The sequence below is a fragment of the Nakaseomyces glabratus genome, chromosome K, assembly GCF_010111755.1.
Source record: "Nakaseomyces glabratus chromosome K, complete sequence".
Lineage (NCBI taxonomy): Eukaryota > Fungi > Ascomycota > Saccharomycetes > Saccharomycetales > Saccharomycetaceae > Nakaseomyces > Nakaseomyces glabratus.
In genome coordinates, this window is record NC_088961.1 from 1,146,639 (window position 1) to 1,171,346 (window position 24,708).

At 41.0% G+C, this 24,708-nt stretch overlaps 9 protein-coding genes and 1 non-coding gene across 10 annotated transcripts; 5 read left to right on the plus strand and 5 right to left on the minus strand.

Annotated features, from left to right (window-relative positions):
* Positions 1–7: 7 nt before the first annotated feature.
* On the minus strand, positions 8–604 carry PST2 (flavodoxin-like fold family protein; the record flags this gene model as incomplete). The annotated part of the gene is made up of 1 exon (XM_448731.1): positions 8–604. One exon carries the CDS (start codon positions 602–604, stop codon positions 8–10), a length of 597 nt encoding a protein of 198 aa, XP_448731.1.
* A 1,368-nt stretch (positions 605–1,972) lies between these two features.
* Positions 1,973–2,923, plus strand: MRH1 (Mrh1p; the record flags this gene model as incomplete). The annotated part of the gene is made up of 1 exon (XM_448732.1): positions 1,973–2,923. The coding sequence occupies one exon, from the start codon at positions 1,973–1,975 to the stop codon at positions 2,921–2,923; it is 951 nt and encodes a 316-aa protein (XP_448732.1).
* A 1,374-nt stretch (positions 2,924–4,297) lies between these two features.
* Positions 4,298–6,793, minus strand: LYS14 (Lys14p; the record flags this gene model as incomplete). Its single annotated transcript, XM_448733.1, has 1 exon — positions 4,298–6,793. One exon carries the CDS (start codon positions 6,791–6,793, stop codon positions 4,298–4,300), a length of 2,496 nt encoding a protein of 831 aa, XP_448733.1.
* Positions 6,794–7,849: 1,056 nt separating this feature from the next.
* On the plus strand, positions 7,850–7,933 carry tL(UAA)3. The gene has a single exon. It is a non-coding gene; the product is annotated as a tRNA-Leu (tRNA).
* Positions 7,934–8,655: 722 nt separating this feature from the next.
* Positions 8,656–8,979, plus strand: GVI51_K11781 (uncharacterized protein; the record flags this gene model as incomplete). Its single annotated transcript, XM_448734.1, has 1 exon — positions 8,656–8,979. The coding sequence occupies one exon, from the start codon at positions 8,656–8,658 to the stop codon at positions 8,977–8,979; it is 324 nt and encodes a 107-aa protein (XP_448734.1).
* Positions 8,980–9,112: 133 nt separating this feature from the next.
* Positions 9,113–10,600, minus strand: EHD3 (mitochondrial 37S ribosomal protein mS47; the record flags this gene model as incomplete). Its single annotated transcript, XM_448735.1, has 1 exon — positions 9,113–10,600. One exon carries the CDS (start codon positions 10,598–10,600, stop codon positions 9,113–9,115), a length of 1,488 nt encoding a protein of 495 aa, XP_448735.1.
* A 711-nt stretch (positions 10,601–11,311) lies between these two features.
* GVI51_K11825 (uncharacterized protein) lies at positions 11,312–14,287 on the minus strand (the record flags this gene model as incomplete). Its single annotated transcript, XM_448736.1, has 1 exon — positions 11,312–14,287. One exon carries the CDS (start codon positions 14,285–14,287, stop codon positions 11,312–11,314), a length of 2,976 nt encoding a protein of 991 aa, XP_448736.1.
* A 793-nt stretch (positions 14,288–15,080) lies between these two features.
* On the plus strand, positions 15,081–16,856 carry KRS1 (lysine--tRNA ligase KRS1; the record flags this gene model as incomplete). Its single annotated transcript, XM_448737.1, has 1 exon — positions 15,081–16,856. The coding sequence occupies one exon, from the start codon at positions 15,081–15,083 to the stop codon at positions 16,854–16,856; it is 1,776 nt and encodes a 591-aa protein (XP_448737.1).
* A 359-nt stretch (positions 16,857–17,215) lies between these two features.
* Positions 17,216–20,479, minus strand: ENA5 (putative Na(+)-exporting P-type ATPase ENA5; the record flags this gene model as incomplete). The annotated part of the gene is made up of 1 exon (XM_448738.1): positions 17,216–20,479. One exon carries the CDS (start codon positions 20,477–20,479, stop codon positions 17,216–17,218), a length of 3,264 nt encoding a protein of 1,087 aa, XP_448738.1.
* Positions 20,480–22,543: 2,064 nt separating this feature from the next.
* Positions 22,544–23,251, plus strand: RSM10 (mitochondrial 37S ribosomal protein uS10m; the record flags this gene model as incomplete). Its single annotated transcript, XM_448739.1, has 1 exon — positions 22,544–23,251. One exon carries the CDS (start codon positions 22,544–22,546, stop codon positions 23,249–23,251), a length of 708 nt encoding a protein of 235 aa, XP_448739.1.
* Between the last annotated feature and the right edge of the window lie 1,457 nt (positions 23,252–24,708).

Below are 24,708 nucleotides of genomic sequence, written 5' to 3' on the forward strand. Positions count from 1 at the left end.
TTTAGATTTAGAACTTCTTGACGGTTTCGAAGAAGGTCTTACCTTGGATTTCGTGGATCTTCAATTCCAAAGCGGATGGAGATCTGGAACCGTCAGCACCGGCGATGGTACCGGCACCCCATGGGGAACCACCGTGGACTTCTTCCAAGTTAGTCAATTCTGGGAAGGCGTTCTTGTAACCCAATGGGACGAAGATGATACCGTGGTGAGCCAAGGTGGACAAGGAGTTGATGATGGTAGCTTCGTTACCACCACCGGTACCGGTGGAGACGAAAGCACCAGCGACCTTACCGTGTAGAGCACCCTTAGCCCATAGACCACCGGTTCTGTCCCAGAAAGCCTTCCATTGAGCTGGGAAGTTACCGAATCTGGTTGGGATACCGAACAAGAAAGCATCGTATTCAGTCAAAGTGTCTTGGGTAGCAATTGGGTAGTCTGGCTTTGGAGCACCACCTAGAGCCTTGACAACTTCTGGGGACAAAGTTTCTTGGACTTGGAAGATGTCGGCTTGACCACCAGCAGCTTCAACACCCTTCTTCTCAGCTTCAGCGATAGTGGCGGTGTGACCGTATAGAGTGTAGATAATAATAGCGACCTTTGGCATTGTTAAATGTTTTCTTGTTGTGTGTGTGTGTGTGTTTGTATCTTGTCTAGTATGTAGAGAATGAAAAGAGAAAGAAAATTTTCCTTCGAGACCCAATTGGTGGCTGTATTTATACTATTTCCATCCGGGGGGGAGTGAGGAACAGGATCCCCTATTTTTCAGTCCTGCCTGCCCTTTTTCCGTGTTGCTCTTGTTGTTCTGCTTGTGCTTGTTCCTTCCCAAAAGTGTTAATCCCAGTTCCCCCCCGCCCGTTTCTAAGTCTCTTTCACCGTCCCCCCCCTTCCACCGCTATAACTGTCAATTGGCTAATAATTACGAGATGGTGTGCACCTGTTTCTGCGCGGTCTCTTCTCCGGTAGTTCCCTGTCCCCTGTCTCCTGTTCCCTGTTCCCTGCTGCCTCCCCTTCGTCGCTTTCTTCAACCAAAAGGGGCTGTCCTCCCCTTACGGAACAATCACATAATAGTCGTGTGCCACGGGTCCCCCCCCCCTTTGACACGAACACTATCAAGTTAGCCCCCCCTGCCTCTTCTACCCCCCCTCGTGCCACACCTTTCCCCCCCCTCTTCCCACCACAGAACACCATCGAACATCTCTGCACTATCACTTTTTTTCGTATTACGTAATTTACAGTTGTAGTTGTGTACGTGTTCGTGTATACGTATGTACATATGTACGTGTATCATGTGTACACCGTGGGTGCGTATATTGTATACAACCATACACGTACGTCATATGACTTACGTGCATGTGCATGTGCAGGAGGCATTTCCCCTGCCTCCAATCCCCCCAAAACCCCCTTTTTCCTCGGTTTTGTGCTGGGGAGCAGCTACCTAGGGCAGCACCTAGGGCAGTTACTTAGGGCACAAACAGCATGACCCACTCTCCACGGCATCTCTACAACATGGTCTACGGCTGGTATCGCTGTTTCACTTCTCACTTCTCATTTCCTCTTTCAGGTCCGCAATCTTCGTTTAATTAAACGGAGTGATACCCGATTAGGTAAACTATTTGTTTATAAACAAACAAATACACAAACACCCGCACAGCCCATTATATTATTTACCCAATTAGGAATATTACATCCCTCCCCATAATTAACAATTGAGTGATTTTTTGGCTTGGACCCTTGCGTAATCAATTGCAATTGCAATTGTACTTGGACTTGTGCTAGTGCTACCCACTACAACAACAAATTACAAGTGCAACTACCTGATGTAGTGCTACAAGTAGCACTACATCACTACAACTACGACTACAACTGCAAATGCAAATACGAGCAATTCAATTGGAAAAATTTTCACCTATATAAAACAAATGCTTTGCAATCTTGAAACCTCTCTTGACCCCAAATAACCACAACAACAAAAATGTCTTACGTTGACCTGTACAAGAGAGGCGGTAACGAGGCCGTCAAGATTAACCCTCCTACCGGAGCTGACTTCCACATCACCAGCCGTGGTTCCGACTGGGCATGGGCTGTATTCTGTGTAATGTTCTTCTGCGCCATCGTCATGGTCTTGCTGATGTTCAGAAAGACCGCTAACGACAGATTGGCTTACTACACCGCCATCGCCCCATGTGTCTTCATGGGTATCGCATACTTCACCATCGCTTCCAACTTGGGTTGGATCCCTGTCAGAGCCAAGTACAACCACGTCAGAACCTCCACCCAGCAACAACACCCAGGTGTCAGACAGATCTTCTACGCTAGATACGTCGGCTGGTTCATGGCCTTGCCATGGCCTGTCATCCAGGCTTCCCTGATGGGTAAGACCCCAATCTGGCAGATCGCCTTCAACATCGCCATGACCGAGGTCTTCACCGTCTGCTTCTTGATCGCCGCCTGCGTCCACTCCACTTACAAGTGGGGTTACATGACCATCGGCTGCGGTGGTGCCATCGTCGCCATGATCTCAGTCATGACCACCACCAGACACTTGGTCAGAGCCAAGAAGGACGGTGAGCTATGGAAGGGCTTCAACATCTACTTCGGCCTCGTCATGTTCTTCTGGGCTATCTACCCAATCTGTTTCGGTATCACCGACGGTGGTAACGTCCTACAACCAGACTCCGCCTTGATCTTCTACGGTATCCTGGACATTATCCTATACGCCTTCTTGCCTTGCCTGTGGGTCCCAATCGCTTCCTACATCGGCATCAGCAACATGGGCTACAACTTCTCCGACGCCGAAGCCGGTATGACCACTTCTAACACCATGGCCACCGTCGCTTCCCCAGCCATGTCCCCAACCCCAAAGACCCCAAAGACCCCAAAGACCCCAGCCACCGGTAAGAAGGCTAAGAAGTCTATGGCCTAAACAATGAACATCGTTGGGAAATTTACACCCAGTGATGGCTAGCGAGAAAATCAACAATACACTCACATCTTGAGTCACTGTTGTGGCCGCTGAGGCCAGCACTTCTCTCTCGCTTCCATTTCATTTTTATCGCCAATAATACAATTTACTACAGAAACATACTGCGAAATGTATCAGACTTCTTATCTGTTCTGCTTTACAACTTCGTATCAACTCTCTCTAACTTGATCCAGAAATGGTTTCCAATGATTGCATCATTATTCCCTTTCTAGCAGGACCAGCAAACTTCATAGTATCCTACTATGCGGTTTTCCCTGTGTCTGTTCAGAAACTTCTTTTTTTAATTCTTCTTCCTGTTTACACCGAATAAGTTTACTTGTCCACAAACCATTGCCGCCCCCTTTGCTTCACTGAAATGATCAGGTCTCTCTAACAACAGCTCTTATCGCGCAGTTTTGCCAGGTAGACTACTAAATTCCTTTTGGCTCCAACACTCACATCAATGATACCCGTAAAATAGTTGACATTTTCACTAATGAATAATAAATAATGTGGCTAACCCCCATATACAAAACATGATCCTGTTGGCCACTAGGTGACATCATTTAGTAATTGTATCAATAAGAGAAAGAATTTTCCCTCTGACTCTTTTCTTCCCCATATCTCCTATATGCGCAAAACTCGCTAAACAAGACTTAGTGATTCCCTGATTAAGAACGCAATCAGCATTGATGTGGATAGGTACTACTGGGCAGTTTAAAGTTTTCTCGTACACTTCTTTAGACTTCTAATCGGTTAAACTACTACGTACCCTGCTGTCGATCGTTGCGATTCTCCGCTATTAAGGCTGCTATCTAGATATCCATCGATTGAGCTCCTAGGGTATCAGTTGCTTCGCTGTATTTTTAGTTCTCGTGTCAGCATTTTTCTAAAACTTTTATTATCTTTAACAACTTTGAGTTTCCATTTTTTTTTGACGTTTATCATGCAACTCATCTAACCACCGAGGATTGATTTATTAAATTTGTTTGTTTAATATAGTAACATACACCTATGAACATATATTAATTAATATTATAAATAAAAACGACTTACAGTCATTATATTAATATATTTCTGATTGATCTTTCTTATGAATCAGATTTCAACCAATTACAATACATCCCAAAAAGCAAAAAAAAAATGGGCTTAGGTCATATCATTTCTTTTTAGTCGAACAGATTTTCGTGATTGTAAATAGAAACAAGAAATGTATCATTAGTATTATTACATAGTCTATAATTAGTCCTAAAAACACCAAAATTATTAAAATTCTGATTTATGCAATTGTATCCCCTACGGAGCAGAGGAACGATTTTTTTTTTGTTCTAGTCATCACCAGGTCAAGACATCCTGGTCTGCTAATTCATAGTTAGCCTCCGATTCCTTTCCATACCAAACTCTTTCAAGTCTATTCAGATTATGCTCAGTCAATCTTCTGAAAAATGAACCATTTAGTTTATAGTAACTACGAACTATATCTCTAGTTTCTTCATCCATGGCATTCATACCAGCGATCAAGACTGCAAAATTGGAGTAGCATGTTCTCAGGTTCTTTGGAGGATTGTCACTGTCAAGAAATTTGAAAAAGGACATGATTCTCTTCACAACATCTTGAATGCTTAAGGACTCTTTCGGTATCCCTAGAAGCTTTAATAGTACGATTAGCAAAAAGGACAACACCTGCGTCTGATGGGAAATATCATACCAACTAATAGCAATCTCTTCTCCATTTCTCAAAGTCACTAAGTCGATGGCGTTGTCATGGATACCACTATTTTTTGGATGAGACTGATGGGTCGGTGGAATGATACCAGATTTGTCGATGAACTCGTAATCTAGTTGTTTATCTATCTGTACCAGAATTTTCTGAGTCTTGAAGTAAGATAGCGCATCCTTGGTTGATAGATCTGTATTACGTGAAGACCAAAGAAGGTAATCTAAGTTTCTCTTAGAAAATCCGTTCTTGTCATCGTTTGAGAATTCTTTCTTTTCCACATTTCTAATTACGCTTAAGGATTTTATAACATCTCGAATGACTAGATCAAATTCTTCCTTGTGACCTCTCAATAAATTGAATTCATTCAATGGGGTCATTATATTCAAAAACTTCAAAGAATCAACGTATTGGTAGTCATGTGGATCAAAGATGGCATCGATATCAGCTTCCTCAGTTAGTGAACCTCCTAGCACAGTACTTACACCAGCAAAAGTTTCCATGACTTTGAACCAGCATTTAGCAACATTCAAAACTTTTGAAGAGTTCCCTTTGGTGATCTTTTTGAATAGATCTGTTACACCCTTTAAGTGTGAACGCCATTGCGAGTCCATTGTGTATATGCAATCCCATGCCAGCATAATGACTGTCAAGATTATTGGTTCTATCTTATTCAAGACATTTGCTTCATTTTGAAATTGTTCGTTCAGTAAACTCAAGCACCTCGATAGATAAGCGCAGTAATTTCTTTCGTCCTGACTATCATTGCTTTTACGATGAACAATGGAAGCACCTGTTGCAAGAATTGCTGATAAGAGATAAGTTTCATTTCTTGCAAATGACAATATTATATCCCTCAGAGGGTTGGCTTGATCTTGGAAAAATGGCGCAATTGAGTCTAAACAATCATAGTAAAACACCTGTAGGTATTTGTCATGTATACCACCAAGACGAAAGGACGTTAATTTTGAGTTGAATGTGATAATGTTATTGACGAGGAAAGATATTGGAACACTACTCGATGCGCTTGTGGTGGATGATAGTAAATCGGGTAGATCAAAATCGGGTAGATCAAATTCTTGTGAATTGTCGTTTATCAAAAAGGAATCATGCAGCTTCATATTAACCATATCATTTAAATTTTGCATTAATAAGTTGGTGTCAAAACCATCCATTAGGTCAGAAGTTGGCAATACATTTGGTATTTCTGGATTCTTCGTCTCTGCACTTTTACTAGATATTGGCGTAATGGGAGAATGACGTATATCAAGTTGAGGAGTTATAGTTGCTTGTGGTGGTTCATTATTAGAAGTAACTAATTGTCCATTGACTAATTTTTGTTCCTCACATCGTTCCTCCTTGACTCTATCACTTCCCTTAGAAGTCTTTCTTTTCTTATTCTTAGGATTCAGTATATAGACACAATCTCTGTTCAGTCTTGTACATTGCCAACACTTTGGTTTACTTTCATCACATTTCATTCTCCTCCTCTTACATTCGGCACATCCATTTCTTGAGTATTTTCTCTTAACTGTATTCCCTTCTGCATCCTTAATGGTTGAGATGACATTAATATTCGGTTTGATAACAGGTGTACCATTTGCTGAGTGATTTTGTTCATCCTTTTCGTATTCACTTCTAGATAAAGGTGTACCAGATTTAGATACATTGCTGGTTGTCATTGAATCAGTGGCCAAATTTCTGTAGTCGTTTTGAAAATTACCATTGGGGTGTTGTGCAGGTGAAGAAGCAGAATATGAATGGAAATTTTCTCTGTCATTATAGACACTGTTGGATAATGTGCTGTTCACTGCAGTTCCAGTTGAGCCAGGTGTCGACGTCCTTGTACCATTTATGTTATTACTACCGTTGCTCATGGAACGCCCATACGACAGGGCAAATTTTACATCTATTGATGAAGGCATATTATTCAGTTCGGTGTTGCTCTGATTAGTGATATTCGAGAGACTTTGATGCAGTTGCCTCGACTGAGGTGTATTACCCTGTATAGAAACAGGAGATAGGTAATAATCACTAGGTGGTTGATCGTCTGTGCTGCTCCTAGCGGACCGTTGTTCACCAGTATTACCGGGATCACCAATATTGCTCAGCATAATGTGACAAAATTTAATGCAATCAACGTATAAATTTTCAAAGCTCTCTTATCAATGAAGAACCTTAGGAATTTTTCTTACTTCTCACTTAGCTTGCACGCAGAAGTAAGGGAATAAACCAGTAAAGCTGCGGAATCAATCGAATGTGGAATGATCTGCTATGCGATTCGTTACACAGTCGTTCTATCTATTTCTCTATTGGTGGCCTGCAGGACAACAATACAAAATCCTATGCTTGTTGGTGGGCAGAAGGGATAGTAAAACCAAAGACCTAATAGAACAGCGGGGGCAGAGAGTATAGACTAACTGTATTAGTGGTTATGTGCATACAATTCTGTTTTGATCATTTCTCATGACTAAGGTTTAATCAAGTCAAACGTTATCTTCACTCACTTTTTTTGTTCTTTTTTTTTCCAATTTTTTCAGCTAGTTTTGGTTAAAAATTGCGACGTTTTGACTGTTTTGTCATCAGGTCCGATGCGACAATCGCGAACTTACTGCGGACTTTCTCTATTGAAAGAGTCAGGATCCCCGTTGAACTGCAACGTAAATAGAACGGATGAAATCCCAAAGGAATTTCAAAGTCATAGTAGTCCCCCCCATTGTAAGAGTCAGACCTAACATATATCACTCCCCTTATCCCCCTACTCCGCCCCCACCTTAAGCATAAATTCCACCTTAAGCATAAACTGCTCTCCAAAATTTCTCAGGAACAAAGGCAATAGGAACTGATTTGTATCCATACTCCATTAAACAGCTGCTTGTAAAGCAGAAATGTGTACTTCATCTCCCCCAACGCAATTCTTGGAACTGAAAGTTAGAACCGAGTAACATTTTATTCTTATCACTGTAGATTGTTATAGTTACTGCAGGATGAATCTACAATCTATTGAAATACCATGGAGCTCCACAACTTAGAGTAATGAAGTACCGCCCATCCTGTGGAAGAGCTCCACTCATGGACATAATTAAGTATTGTCACACGACATTTTGCAAAACTCTTGCTGCGTCAATATGGTGGGACCTCACAGCAGACTTAAATGTTATTTTTATCATGGAGGGTTGGCCGAGTGGTCTAAGGCGGCAGACTTAAGATCTGTTGGACGGTTGTCCGCGCGAGTTCGAACCTCGCATCCTTCATTATTTTTTTTATTCTTTTTTTTAATTCTTCTCAAACATGTATAGTATTCTCAGACAGTTAGTTTACATTATTACTTTTGTGTTTTTAATAGCAACTACCGTACACATGCTTTTTTAATTCCACGTCAATACCATTGTTATCACTATATCATTTCAGTTTATGTTTTGGTGATGAGTGTGATGTGAAATCATCCCACGGACAAGAAGGACAGTTGACGAATGGCACCTACTCTTTATAAATTTACCCAATTGTTAACAATCTTACTTAATACCATCCTTCAATCCAATTAACATCTATAATTGCTTTAGTAGCCCTGATTCATTTTACAGCCTGCCAGTTACTTCTAGTGATCACTCCGCATCATTAATTTTAAATAAGCCTACTTCACATTATGTCATAACGCAGTGGGTATAGGTTTCTACGGGAAAATAAAAGGAAAACCGATTCCCATTGTTTGTAAAGAACTAGTCAACATTCAAGTTGATAAGAATGCTCTATTGCAAATTGATTCTAAAGTGGGCTTTTATTAGGAAGGCTTTAATTTCTGTAGCAATCCATTATGACTTTTGTCAAATCCAGTGATGATCTTCAATAAGATGATATATATATAACAAAGGTTATATCGATCAACCCACTAATCCGACCATTTACATAACTTAACCTCTTCAGATTGCCTCTAGAAACAAATCATACCAATTGACCAATAACAATAACGATAAATATGGGTATGGGTGGAATGCCAAATACGGGTATGAATATGATGTCCCAAATGCAAACCGGCGTGCAACTGGGTGGTACAATGCCTGGTACTATGCAGGGGAGAAGACGCGGTGGAGGATCGTGCAATGACTGCATATGCTGCATAGAGCTTTGTGGTAGTTGTTTAACAGCCTGGTTTGCTCCTAGTCCTATGGAAGTACGACAGTCTGCAACAAATAACCCCATACCAAATGACAGGATTGCGGAAGCGAACAAACCAGTCCCTCCCCCAGCTTATGAACCAGTGCTCGACAATAGAACTACAGTTAACCATACACACAGCTGAAAAGTCCTCAGACGCTCGAACACATTAACATGCGATAATTAAAAATTCAGGTGAATTAGCTTATTTCTTATTTCTAAATATTTACAAGTACATGCACTTCTCTAATAATTTTTAAAAGATAATATCCTTTTGTTTACTTCTTCCAACGTAACCCAGAAGCATGATCAAATGAGAGTTTCCAATCAAATAACAAGTCACAGTATTGTTCGACACCTAATTTAGCTTTAGTCTGTGGGTTAAAGTCAGTAAAGTATTTGACGACATCGTTCTTCTTTATAGGGCCACGCTTAATTAACTTCTCAACTTGTTGCTCAATTTCATAATCTCTAGGAAGTTGATACTTTAATGAGTGTGGGTATTGACTCCATGTTACGTTTGAATTGTTTCGTATCAATGAAACAGGCAAAGATGGTTTTGGTGCGATCAATGAGGTTACCTGCTGTGGAGTAAGCTCTGTTCTTTGTTTCCATGGATATGGTACTTTTTGCTTGTCCAACAGCTTATGCTTCGTAGCTGCTGAAAACTCAGCTATACCAGAATCATTAACACACATGTTGACAGCAGTTGTGAGGTCCCTTTTCAGAGCTGATTCAATATCATCCCTCGAGTTCTCCTGCATCAAACGAATACCAACTTGCATTGAGGTCATGGATTTCGATTCAAGTTTTTTCTTAGTATCTCTTGCAAATTGCATCATTTCTGGAGTTCCTTCAAATGCTTCTAATTTCGAGAAAATTGCATTAATTGATTCACCACTTGAAATGTCAAAACACTTTTCTATAACCTCCAACTGATCTTTACTGAATTTGAATTTATGGTTAGTTGGCAATGGTGTTGTGAATTCCTCAATAGCTAAGTTAACAGAATCAAAAAACTCATCAGAGAAGAACTTGATGTCCAATGCTGGACGTAATTCTCCTAACCTGGTTTGTAATTTCTCTAGATTAGAATGTGGAATATAGTGAGACGCTAAACCCAACAGGTACGCATCTTCACCACTGATCACATCACCAGTTAAGCACAAGTATAATGCCATTTGAGCATTCTTGTTAGCCAGTGTGATCAGTCTTGGTAAAGCAAATGTTGTGCCAACATCTGGGAAAAAACCAATGTCTGTCTCAGGCATAGCCCATTTGGTATTTTCTGTCGCAATCCTGAAAGGAGTATGAATTGATAAACCAACACCACCACCCATGGTAATACCATCCATAAACACCACAACTGGCTTCTGATAAGTTGCCAGCTGGAAATTCAACGAATATTCAGATTTAAAACAATTGATTGATGACTCAAAATTCTTGTCTAGATTACTTTGAGCCACAGACGCAACATCGCCTCCAGCACAAAGCGATCTTGGACTGTTATTGGACTTAATCAAAATCAAGTTGGCTGCATCACTCTTGGAATACTCTGTCAACGTATTGAAAATGGAAGAACACATCTCTTCATTAAGGGCGTTCAGTTTCTTAGGTCTGTTTAGTGTAACAATTCTAGCAGTCTCCTGCACAGAAAATAATACTGGAGTTTCTGATTCACTCATTTTAGCTAATGTAGATGAGAACGCTCTATAACTAGTCTTTTGAATTAACCGTGGAAATCCGGCAGCTGGTGCTCTCAACATTATACCAAAATCCGAGTTCCTTGAATTACCAAACTGGATAAGTGCTCGATTAGCCGGCCGTTTAAATATAGTGATAAGATCCAACTAAATTAGTCAGTATATTTGTACTCCAAAATATCTTTCTCTAAAAAACTGGTAGCTCTAAGAGATAGGTTGAGTAAGGTACTGCTTATCTTGAAATTTTGGAGATTATCAATGCTTAAAAGTGACCTCAACAGCGAATATTGTTGTTCGTAAAGACCGGGTTTTAGTTTTAACAGAAGTGGTCATGAAGCACTCGAATCTTCCCTTAATTAGAGGGAGGTCCTTTCTCAATAACCCACAGTAACACTTCCTTACAATGTTTGGTTTGTGCAAGTGACATGGAATGGGTTGTCAGTAAGCCCAACGGGCTTCAACCCGTCCCATATCACTCGAGACTCCTTCCCAAAAGAATTTTGGAGATTGCAGAGAATATTGGAAGAATCAAGACAAGATGATTTTGAAACACTTTTACAAGACTGTCTCAGTTCATCGTGATATGTTGATTTGGTCGTTCGCACAAACAAGTGAGGGATAATAACATTTCTACCGGAGAGTAGAGCCAAATAATAGTATTGAAATTGGCTACACATGCAACGTAGGGTGTAAGATACATTTCCAAGATTACTGATGATTTAAGTTATTGAATATGCTATATGTGTTATGTGAATATAAAACTGTCCATGTCCCTCATTTTTTTTCCTTGAACATATTGAACAGTGACCTTTTCTTTTTATCTGATTGGTAATTATGCAATTGTCTCGCTCTATCTAAGTCTAGAGACTTTCTTGCACTATGTAGGCGGTCTGAACTCTCTGGCCATTCGTTTGCACCACTGCTTATGCTGCCTTGGCTTCTGTTTAAAGATGAGGATTTCAACTTTTGCAGTCCACCGGTATCAAAAGCACCAGGTGTCATATGCCTGGAGTCCTTTCCCCTTCTATCAAATTCCAAGGCGTCATTAAGATCGTATGACAGTTGATCACTAAAACCAGGTGATTGACCTTCAAAATAGCCTTGCCTAGTGGTATTGTCTGAAAGTGCTGGCGAAAAATCAACCTCTTGGTAATCGATATCTAGAGTTTTCTTGTTGGGCTTCTCGAAGTTGCCTTGCAAAGTCTTTTTGCCTAATTGTGCAAATTCAGCATTTGAGGGATGACTGCTATTATCGCTTCTAGCACTTTGAGGTGATGAATTTATTGTGCGTAGAGCTTGTCCTGTAAAAACTTCCTTTCTATAATCTCTATTACCGTATTCATTTTCGAAGAACCCTTCTTCCTCTAAAATGTTCTGAGCGGATTTGTCTTGAACTTTATTATTTGTGTTGCCTTTAGAAAAACCACGATCTGATGACCCCTCAAAAGAAACCTTATGAGCATCTACACTTCTAGTTCTAGTGTGATTTGATGTCGCATTTGTTGGAACGTTATCCGAAGGCATTGTCTGTGATTGCATAGATGACCGTTTAGGTCTTGGAGGCAATTCCACTTGGTTTCCATTCTTATCAAGTAAATGAGACATTGAACTCTTGTTAGGAACATTCTCCCTGAGTAAAGATGGATCAAAATTTGAAGAGCTAGTGTTATTGTACTTACCCTCTAAATCTGATGATCTTTTTTCTTGATTTTTATTCATATTTTGTCCCATTTGGCTACTAGCTCCAACATACAAAGGTTGCTGATTTATTTGAATGGGCTGGCCTTTTTGAACAAACTTGCCATTATTACCAGGCATATCTTGCTCAAAAGGGTTTCCCTTATGGTAGTTGACTGGTTTCTCCATACCTCTTTCTAAATTCAAGGCTTGAAAATTAGGATGATTTTGATTGTAATTAACTGGTGACTGTACTGGAGAGACCGACCCCATACTTCTTGATGGCCCTATGTTACCTTGAACAATTAATTGCGATCTCCTATACTCCGCATTGCTATCTTTCCTTGGAAGCGTTGAGTTGAAAGGATCGCCATCAAAATTAGGAATAGCGCCTGATTTAGGATCATTATTTTCCTTTTGATAACCGAGCTGATTAGATTTAGACCTGGATGTCTTGAAGTTTTCATCATCAGTGCCAAACTCGTTGGAAGCCTGCGAAGGTGGCACTTGCAACTGAGGCATCTGTTGGATTTGAGGTATATTAGATTGGATGGGTCTATTAGATATTTGCGGAATTTGAGATTGTTGTTGTTGTCCTGGTTGAATAAATTGATTCTGTGCTACAATCTTTCTATCTGAAACAGGCAGTTGTGGTACAATTGTGAATGCTGACATATACATTCTATCGTACAACTCCCAATCAGCAGGTTGCATGGTGCTATTGGGATCATTAATTTTAGCTTGTAATGTAGACAACTGCAACTGCACTTGCTGAGATTCTTTCTGAAATCTGGTATACTTTTCGAAGTTGTAAGGGCCCTGACCATATTTATCGCTTAAAACAGTTGGAGGTACTTCCCTATTGGTAACTTCAGACAAATAGTACAAAACTTGGTAGATATTAGGTCTCAAACTTGGATTCTCTGCTAGCATAACGATAATTAAGTTGATTAACTTCGATGAATAACTATTTGGTGGAAACTCGAATTTTGAATGCAGCATTGCAAATTGGCCAGTTCTTTCGAATGGAGTTGTGAAGAACAGAAGCTTGTATAAGAACACACCGAGTGCCCATATATCTGATTTCTCATTGATTGGAATGTATTTGAATAAGTCTATCATTTCCGGTGACCTATATTGTGGTGTAGTATGCATATAAAGGTCCTGTGAAAGCATAGCAATGTCTTGAAATGAGGTGAATGCTGGAAAACATGTTGAAGTGGAGCCGAAATCACACAATTTGAAGTTATTATTTGCGTCTACCAGGACGTTCTCAATTTTTATATCTCTATGAATCAATGGCACAGGAAGATAGTGCATTTGTGCTACTGCCAGGGTTATATCGTACATGATCTTGAAAATTTCCTGCTCTGTTAATTTTGTCGCCAGACGTTGGTTCATGTAGTCCAGCAGTGATTTGTTGGGACAGAGTTCCATCAGCAGCAAAACTTCGAACCCCTGCGTAATGTTACCGCTGTAATCACGTAGTCTGGAAGCGTTGGAGTCAAAGTATTGCACGATATTTGGTGCACCTTGCAACTTCTTCATCACTTCTACTTCGCTTCTCATCTTGTTGAGACCCACTTCGTCTTGCACCAGCACTCTTTTCAGACATGCGGGACTCCCTGGCTTCAAGGGCTGGTTCATACTCTCGTCATTCTTCCGCTCAAACTCGTTGGTGTACTCGACAAATTTGACCACATAGATCTGTGCAAACCCTCCTTCCGCAAGGTAGCTCACCACCTCAACTCTATGCGATCCTACAGTGACTACTTTCCCTGCAGGAAACTTCTCTTCTATCTGCGGCTGGGCCACAGGTGGTATGGATTGCGGTTTAACCTGAGTTTGAGGCACTTGAACTGGTGTTTGTGACTTGATATCTTTCATCGCTGATGGTGCCACCACAGGCTGTGCCACAGGCTGCGCCACCGGTGGTACCACCGATGGCACCACCGTCTGCACTGGCGTTCCTGGCGCATTCAAGTTCGCTGACGACTTCCCTCGCAGCTCTTGCGACTCCTTAGAGTTCTCACCCCTCACATCAAGAGACGGCGTCTTGCTCAAATCAGACATCTCGGTTCTCCTGAAATCTAGCCGCCGAAATGGAAATTTCCCTGCCTTCTGTTTTTTAGCCGCCCTTCGCTCCGGCAGACAAACCGAGACTCCCCCCCCCAGCTCAGCTATTTATACTCGAAAGGTGATCTGCGAGATTTCAAAAAGGGAAGATCCCGCCCAGCGAGCTTACCCCCCCCTCCTCCACGAAGCTCCACGAAGCTCCACAATCCACAAAACTCCACAGACCATCCCGCAGGACACACCTACAAAGTTGCAAAACTGAAGAAAACAACGTGAAAAGCGATACACATCCACCTCTAGTTATCCCCCCAGACAAATCCCCGCAGGGAGCTTGTTGTTCGACCACTTCTTGGATCATATCGTAAAACGCAACGCTTCAACACAGAAACCAACGCAGAAGGAGGCCCTTCTTTAGGTTGGACAAAACTGTACCATGTGATTTCACGCGGGTAAACTATACAACATTCCTGTTTAGGAAGTACACTAAGGTTACCCGAAGAAAACATTAATTTTACTATCATTCAATACGTGAATCAGGTGACAATTCCAAAACAATATCATATGTAACGCTAAATGGTCACGAGACTCTTCTATTTCATTTTACTGCAAAATCAACGAAAAACTGAAAAATTTTCAGGTCGAGTGGCCGATGACTTTGATTCAATGCATATAAGGTTGAAAATGGCGGTAGTCCTGGTACGGGTTCATACTGGTGTGCGTCAATTGTTCAGTACTTCAGAGGTCAATCTTAGAACTGGTACAGTAAACTAAGAAAAAAAAATAAAATAAAATGTCTCAGGAAGAAGCCACCAAAGCTGCCACTGAAGGTGTTGCCAACCTTCACTTGGATGAAGTCACCGGTGAAATGGTGTCCAAGTCCGAGTTGAAGAAGCGTATGAAGGCCAGACAGGTCGAGGCCAAGAAGGCCGCCAAGAAAGCCTCTGCTCAGCCAAAGCCGGAGCCAAAGAAGAAGAAGAACGACCTTTTGGCTGACCTGGACCCATCCCAGTACTTCGAGGCTAGATCACGTCAAATTCTGGAATTGAGAAAGACCCACAGCCCAAACCCATACCCACACAAGTTCCAAGTCTCTATCAGCAACCCTGAATTCTTGGCCAAGTATGCGCACTTGAAGAGAGGTGAGACTTTGCCAAACGAAATCGTCAGCATCGCCGGTAGAATCCACGCCAAGAGAGAATCCGGTTCCAAGTTGAAGTTCTACGTTCTCCACGGTGACGGTGTCGAAGTCCAAGTCATGTCTCAATTGCAAGACTACGCCGATGCCGAGGCTTACGAGAACGACCACGACTTGATCAAGAGAGGTGACATTGTCGGTGTTGAAGGTTACGTCGGTAGAACCCAACCAAAGAAAGGTGGTGAAGGTGAAATCTCTGTCTTTGTTAAGCGTATTGAATTGTTGACCCCATGTCTGCACATGTTGCCAGCTGACCACTTCGGTTTCAAGGACCAAGAGACCAGATACAGAAAGCGTTACCTTGACTTGATCATGAACAAGGACTCCAGAAAGAGATTCATCACAAGATCCAAGATTATCAAGTACATCAGAAAGTTTTTGGACAACAGAGACTTTATCGAAGTTGAAACCCCTATGATGAATGTTATTGCCGGTGGTGCCACCGCCAAGCCTTTCGTTACACACCACAACGACTTGGACATGGACATGTTTATGAGAATTGCCCCAGAATTGTTCTTGAAGGAATTGGTTGTCGGTGGTATGGACCGTGTCTACGAAATTGGTAGACAATTCAGAAATGAAGGTATCGATATGACTCACAACCCTGAATTCACCACTTGTGAATTTTACCAAGCTTATGCCGATGTTTATGACCTAATGGATATGACTGAATTGCTATTTTCCGAAATGGTCAAGGAAATCAACGGCTCTTACGTTATCAAGTACCACCCAGATCCAAACAACCCAGAAAAGGAAATGGAATTGAACTTCGCTAGACCATGGAAGAGAATCAACATGATTGAAGAATTGGAGAAGAGATTCAATGTTACATTCCCAGCTGGTGACCAACTACATACTAAAGAAACTGGTGAGTTCTTGCAAAAGGTCTTGAAGGACAACAACTTGGAATGTCCACCACCAATCACTAACGCCCGTATGCTAGATAAGCTTGTCGGTGAATTAGAAGACACATGTATCAACCCAACTTTCATCTTTGGTCACCCACAAATGATGTCTCCATTAGCTAAATACTCTAGAGATCAACCAGGTTTGTGTGAACGTTTCGAAGTCTTCGTTGCTACCAAGGAAATCTGTAACGCTTACACTGAATTGAATGATCCATTTGACCAAAGAGCTCGTTTCGAAGAACAAGCCAGACAAAAGGACCAAGGTGATGACGAAGCTCAATTAATCGATGAGACCTTCTGTAACGCTTTGGAATACGGTCTACCACCTACTGGTGGTTGGGGTTGTGGTATTGATAGATTGGCCATGTTCTTGACTGACTCTAACACAATCAGAGAAGTCCTATTGTTCCCAACTTTGAAGCCAGATGTTCTAAGAGATGAGGTTAAGAAGGAAGAGAACTAAAAGTCGTTCTCATAGAAAAAAATATTGAGAGAACCTTTAAAGCACTATAATACACATACTACATATATATTAATTCTATACTTTTGATATAAGCATCTTTATTTGTTTGAAGTTTTACTATCATGTTTAGATGAGACGATGTAGGGATAGTATGCACCATCGTAATTGATATCTATATTACTTAAAATTTTAACTGAAAAGATTCTTAAAAGAATAAATGTACATTTTATAATAGGAAAATTATAAATTATTGAAGATGAGAACATGAACAGTATTATAAACGAATAATAATTTTTTTGAATTTAATGCGATCAAAATTTAATAAAGATCATTGCAGATCTTATGCAAATGTATTAGTATTAAGCCTTACCATTGAAAACAACTTCTGTTTGTAACGTGGTAGAAGTACTATAAGCATCAAATGGATGAGTACCAGCCTTGTTTTCCAAATCATTTTCTGGGTTGATAGCTCTGGATTTGTTTCTATAATATATTCTCTTGAAATATTTGTGCAATTCACAACCAATCCAGAAACAAACCGAGAATGCGATAGCAATACCCCACTCCCAGCCGATTGGCTTATGTAGGAACACATCCGTATTGATGACAGGAATATAAACGACAGGGAAAACAGAAGCGAAGCCAAATACAACTGAATAGAACAAGAACTTGTTGCCGTAAATATCTTTGAAAAATTGCTTAACAGGGGCATCTGTATCTGGGTGCATTCTGAAGAATGATCTACGTAGATCGATTACCTCCCAAGCCAGGATTAAAGCACACCATGTCATTGTAGCAAAAGCGGCTGATCTTGCTCTAAAAACGTCATGACATGACTCACTGTAGTCTCTGTTACAGTTTTGTCCCAAGTTTCCATGATCTCTACCATAGATGATTGTAACAAAGGTGGCCATACAGCTAGCAGCCATCCATACACCATAAACAAACATGTCAACAATAATCTCCCAAGTGAAAATACCTGCCTTAGAGTCATTTGGTGGTCTATCCATCAAGTCATGAGCTGCCTTTTCCAGACCCAGACCCATTGCTGGGAAACATGAAGTGACCACAATGATCCATAAAACTTCAACAGGTGCTAAGGGGAAGACAGACTTACCTTCCTTATCCTGGAATGCCAAACCGACAATCAAATACAATGCTTGTGCAACATTTTCCGCTAATAATTGCAATACAAACTTCTGAATATTATCACTCATTCTTCTACCTTCTTCAACAGCATTTAATATGGATGCAAAATTATCATCACTTAAAACAATATCGGAAGCATCCTTAGCAACATCTGAACCATTAATACCCATTGCAATACCAACATTCGCCATCTTCAAAGATGGTGAGTCGTTAACACCGTCACCAGTCATAGCACAAAATTTTTCTCTACGGTGAAGTGCCTCAATCATTCTAACTTTTGTTTGTGGAGAGCAACGTGCTATAACCAACGGAAGGACAGGCAAATTATCAATTTCATCTTCGGAGAGGTTATCAAATTGCTTACCAGTCATAACCATAATATCAACGACTTCTTTTGAGTAATGATAAAGATTAGTTGGCAAGATTCCGACTTCTTGAGCGATGGCTTTGGCAGTACCTGGGAAATCACCAGTTAACATTCTAACATTGATACCAGCTTGGTGAAACTTTTTCACTGCACCAGCGGTTTCTTCTCTAGGTGGATCGTAGATACCAATTAATCCCAAAAATGTTAAACCAGTCTCAGCATAATCTCTTTCTTTTAAAATCTTTTGAAGCTTTTCTTCGTTGACATCACTTTTTGGGTAGCTTTTGTTGGCAAACGCAAGGACTCTTAAACCTTCTGAAGACATGGAGTCAATATTTTCTTTGATGGTATCAACATCTGCATCAGTCATAACAGTTGCAGTATTTGGATCCCTACCATACCAGTGAGTACAGCAGTTCAATACACTTTCAAAAGCACCTTTAGTGTAAATCTCGTAGGTCTTATAATCACGGCTTTCATAAACAGAAGACATCCTCTTGATAGTGGAATCGAAAGGAAATTCAGCAGCATGCCTAAACTTAGCGTTAGCGGCAGTTGCATCTTTTTCAGATAATGAGACACTAGACATAATTTCATCTTCATCCATGTCATCTCTTTCACCAGTTAGTACATGTCTTGGCAAATCCATACGAGTAGCAAAAACTTGAATGGCAATCTCAGTTGGGTCACCATGAGCCTTCCATTCCTTAGTCTCTGGATCAGTGAAAACAGATGCAATGTTAGCTAATGATGCAGTCTCTAACCATTTATCAAACAGTTGGTATTGGCAGTTACCGGGAATACTTTTACCTTCGTACTTATCCTTGAAATTTTGCATAATACCGACATCTTCTGTTTCATTATGTGAATATTCATAAGGAGATAAGTTTGGAATAAAATTAATATCACCTTTCTCTGGGTTCAAAGGTTCATTTGATCCAACGACTTGTAAAGTACCAAACTTAGGGACCCAAATTTGCTTAGCGATCATTTTACCCTGAGTCAAAGTACCGGTTTTATCTGAACAAATGTCGTTAACAGCACCTAGGGCTTCCAAGGAATCTAGTTTTCTAATAATCACATTTCTTGAAGCCATAACGGCGGCACCAACAGACATTGTGATTGTCAAAACAACGACCAGCGATGAAGGGATCATAGACAAGGCAACACAGACAGCATAGATAGCTACACCTCTGTCCACATCAAATTTCTGAGATGCCATCACGACGATAGCGAAGACAACAGCGATCCAGAACAACAAAACAGCCAGCTTAGATAGCTTTCTGTGTAATGGTGTACCCTGAGTAGTACCCAAGAATGCGCCTACAGTTCTCTTAGTGGAGATCCATGCGTTTTGGTACCAAGTCTTAGCTGGATCACGGGAAATCAGCTCGTTGCCACCTCTCAATGACTTAGCGATCTTACCAATTTCAGTGTTCAAACCCGTTTTGATTGCAATACCTTGAGCTCTACCTTTAACGACAGTGGAAGAGGAGAATGCCAAGTTGATTCTGTCACCTACTGGTGTTTCATCGTCAAAAATCTCGTTAGCGTCCTTGGATACCGGTAGAGATTCACCGGTCAATAGCGCTTCGTCAGTTTCAAAATTCTGTTGGGAGACCAACCTCAAATCGGCTGGAATGGTATCACCGACTTTGACCACAACCAAATCACCAGGGACCACGTCTGTCGAGTCAACAACCTCGCTATTGCCATTCCTGATGACATGCGCATTTGGTGACGACAGTGCTCTAAGAGCGTTCATGGTCTTCGAGGCCTTGTATTCCTGGATCAAGCCGATGATGACGTTGATCCCGATAACGAAACAAATGACACCACCCGTGATCCAGTCACGGATAGCGAAGGAGATGATCATGGATATGATCAAGACAAGAATCATCGCGTTGCAAATCTGGTGGATAAGCATCGCCTTGTAATCGATCTTGGCGTCATCGCCCAGGGAGTTCTCACCACATTGGGCAAGCCTCGCCTGGAACTCCTCCGGGGATATACCTTTCGAGGAGTCAGTTACAAGTCTGGCGCAAGTATCCTCAACGGATAAAGCATGGTAGTCACTAAACTCAAAATCTATCTGACCATTAGTCATAATAAAGTTGTATACCTTTTTTGTAAGTTAATATTGCTTTGCTTGTTCTTTCTTTCTAGTTATTAAGAAATTACTTAGTTTCGTAGTTTTCTCTGTTAATCTATTGTATGTAGAAAATAGCTAGTATTTCTTGATAGTGAGACTAAGATATTATTACAAGACTTCTTCTCCTTCTCCAGCTTAGTACTTGTCTCCACCAACTCCACCACTTGGAATTCCTTGTCCTTTATATACCTTTTCCCAAAGTGCAAGGCGATGAGCTTGGAATGTGAATTATTATTTTTCTCTACAAATTTTAAATTAGGTGCTGCAGCGATAATACAGCCCTAAGGACCCAAACTCAATTATATCGGGGGAAGTGGTAGAGATCAAGCCCTAGGGAGCAGCCCTAGGAAGCAGCCCTAGGTCCCCAGCACTCACTTCAGTATTCAGTAACAAATGTGCACTCTCACGCTGTATAGAAAAAAAGAAACGAGATACGGCTTAAAAAGGCCTAAACAGCAAGCGAGTTTCCTCTGTGGTGCTTGCGGAGAAGCCAGAACAATGGGTGGGGGTAGTGCGTGCTACTGTCTATGGGATGCTGGACCCTTATGGGCACCCTACCAAGTGGTGATACGCCGGAGAACCGTGTGCAGGACATACTGTTGATAAGATGAGGAGGCTGGAAACAGCAGATCATTTCTTTTGCTCTTTATGTCTTGTCGCTGTCAAAAGACCAGACCCAGTGTATCTCTGCAGGAACAACTGTGGGCCACCGCAATATCCCCATCAGCTTAATATCTTGGCCTGTGCTACGTCATGCTGTGTGTACGTGGTCTCTGCGGTCATTGTGCTGCACACCCAAGGATGACATTGTGCTGCGCGTACACACATGTCTGGGATAGATAACGGACTAGCAGTGCGACCTTCCCCTTCGCAGCAATTATATTACCGAGATATCATATCATATTACACGTACACGGCAAAAAAGTATGATTGCGACATAGCTAAGCTCTTCTCGCTGTAATTCGCCGGGGGAAGGGTAGGAACGTAAAGTGGGGAACCTGGGAGGAGATGTGTGAGACAAATGACGCATATCGGATCCATTTCATTTCCCTTTAATGTGAGGAGACATACCACGTTGCGGTGTTGTCTGGGAGAGTGTGACTTACTATACTGCACGCACACTAAACACCTTAAGTAACACCTGCCCCCTCCACACCTACGAATGAGTCTTCCTCGAGTGTGTCAAGTCCTCGAGAGTTGCAGGGCAACGCACTTTAGTGCCGTAGCGTGACATACCTGACTACACTAGGGGTGTAGGAAATGACGATACACGTGGGAGTTAGAGCCTTCCCGCTTTGTGTGCACACAAGACACATGTGTTATTAGTACCCCTAAGATACGTTGTATAAGGCCCCCCACATGATCCTTTCCCCGCCAATAGATAAGGGTTTTCAGACCATCTCCAATCAGTCGGAGCCGATAAGCCTCCATTTATTAATGGGCACATTCACCCTTATCTGAGTCATGCATAGTGCTGGATACGGCAATGTTATAATCGAGAGATGAGATATGGCGGCTTTATCTTGACTCATGTCGGGGTTAGTACGTAATCACCGCTTGTTCGAAACTACAGACCCTTTATGCCGACAACGTAACTAACTTTTCGGCTCCGTCTGCGTATCTGTAGAGAAAATATGGTGGATGCGTACCTTGCCAAGCCCTTAATATTCACTCCCCGCTATTCGCTGCTAATAGGCATAGATAATGAAGTCATTTAAGAACGATTCTACACCCATGTGAAAGTAACACACTATACGAACATGAACCCATATTTTCGTATTCTAATATAAAATCATATGACTATATACTTAATGACGAATTATCCGTTTCACTGCCGAAGGAGTTGAAATGCCAAATGGTGCATCCTCGGGAAACCGCAACATTTCTATGCCTCTACCATTGGAATCAATGGCGCATCTCATGAGTAATACGCACAAGAGCAGGTACTGTGGTATATACTTATAGATTTCACTCTCAGATTTCTATTCGTTCAGGCAACATCACATCCAGAAAGTCAAAATGCTGAGAACCAGTGTGAGGTCTCCGCTACTGTACAGATGTCTATCCAAGAGGTTTCAAAGCACTGCTGTGCCATTATCTTCGAAAGCAGTGCAGAATGATTTAGAATTGACTCCAAAGCAACAGACTAACAGTTCGACGACAACGTCAACTAATATACCTCCGCAACTTCCAGTTAATGTCGAGGCGTTGTACTACGCTCCGTTAAAGAACCCAGTCACACATGGTCACCTGGTAGCAGACTTGCAACTGCGTGCCTATGACAATGAAAATTTGGATTTCTTCTGCGATTTCATACTGAGAGCGGGATACTACTTGGGCTTGCCTATGACTGGGCCAAAACCTTTGCCAACCAGGCGTGAAAGGTGGACTGTGATACGATCCCCTTTCGTACATGCCAAGTCCAAGGAGAACTTCGAAAGGCACACCCATAAGCGGCTGATCAGGGTGTGGGACTCCAACCCAGAGGTTGTACAGATGCTTGTGGACTATATCACTAAGAACTCCATCGCCGGTGTAGGGTTGAAATGTACTACTTATCAGAGAACTACAGTCGACGCAAAAAGTGGGAAAATATCGGATGCAATTGAAGAAATTAACTCGACACACAACATAAACCCATCTCTGAAAGAAAACGAGGAGATCGGTGCTAAAGTTGTGGAACTCCTAAACACCCCAACCTTTAAAAAGTATCTGGAAGAGAAATAGTCCTCTCATTTGCAAATATACGTATAATAGTGCATCTGAGAATAGGTTTTTTGCATTCCAGTTCATGTAAATAGAACATGTCATTATAGTCAAGATAGATGCAGTAAATAACAATAGCCCCGTATCTCTCTATATTAACTATTCCTTGATTCCTATATCTTTATTGTTGTTTTTTATTGTCCCAGAAGATTAACAAGCTACAGTATGAACAAGATCTATTTTACCGATGGTTTACAGTCTGCTAATGAGAAAACGATCAATTATTATTATTTATATCAGGGTTAAAAAGCTATTGTCAAAGTAATTGTATCCTCCTGGGTTATTCGGTTGAAGAAATTCAAGTTGTTGTTGTTAGTTTTTATCATCATAATAAATAAACAATAATGATCGTAATCTCCGAGCAATATAGAAAAAATAACAGACTCCAAACAAAGGGACACACAATTCAACGAATTCAACGCCTTCAACTGAAAGCAATAACAATCAAAGTGAGTTCTTTGAGGAATGAAGTAATTGGAAATGATGTCCTGATGCTTGGCAAGTCTGCTGTTCCTGTACATCAGAGTTGCATTAACGTAAAGCAAATCAACGAGAACGGACAATAAATGGCTCTATTTTTCAGTGTCAAAAACTCATAGCTTTTATATACATTTCAAGTTGAAAATTTTCAACTCATCGAATCTGAGGAAAAGGCAACGAAAAAAAATTAGGGCTTCGTGAGTCGTTTAGAAGTACTTTTGTTTGCTGGTTGCTTAGCTGACCATACCAAAGATAAGTAGTACTTATATGCCCACCATCAAATGCTAAACTGCTTTACATCTAATAATATAACCATAAATCCGAGTCGGTGAACTCTTATCGATGAATATATTTAAGACGAGGTGGATTTGTATCTCCACATCGATTACACATCTTTCTGTGGCGATTATGTAAATCTTGCACCTATTTGTGACTCTGTTTGTGTTGCCTGCCCAAATAAGGGTAATATGATCACTAATGCTGGGTCTATCCCAATTACGTGATGAATTTCAGCAAAAACACAACAATAGACAAAAGCGATCGCTATCAATATATTAGAGGGTGAATTTTGTGCAAGAAAACCCATTCCATTAAAACCTTTAAAGAATATGCATTCCATATATAAGCGAAACCTCGACAATAAAAAACTAAAAAAAGAACAAAGAGAATATAATTTTACATACGGGGAATATTATTACCTGATCATATTGTACAAGGAAATATGAATATAATAGCATATGATTTATGGTAGGAAAAACTCCTTAGCTTAGTTAAGAAACGAACAGACTTGACTATACTTGCCAATGTATTAGTTCCAGAGAAAAGCGATTTTGTTCAAAAATGGCTGCCAGCCGCTAGACATAATCAACAATACCATTTTGATTGCTCATTGGACGAAGGACAACTTAGTCTCAATAATCCTGAACGTTAATTATTAT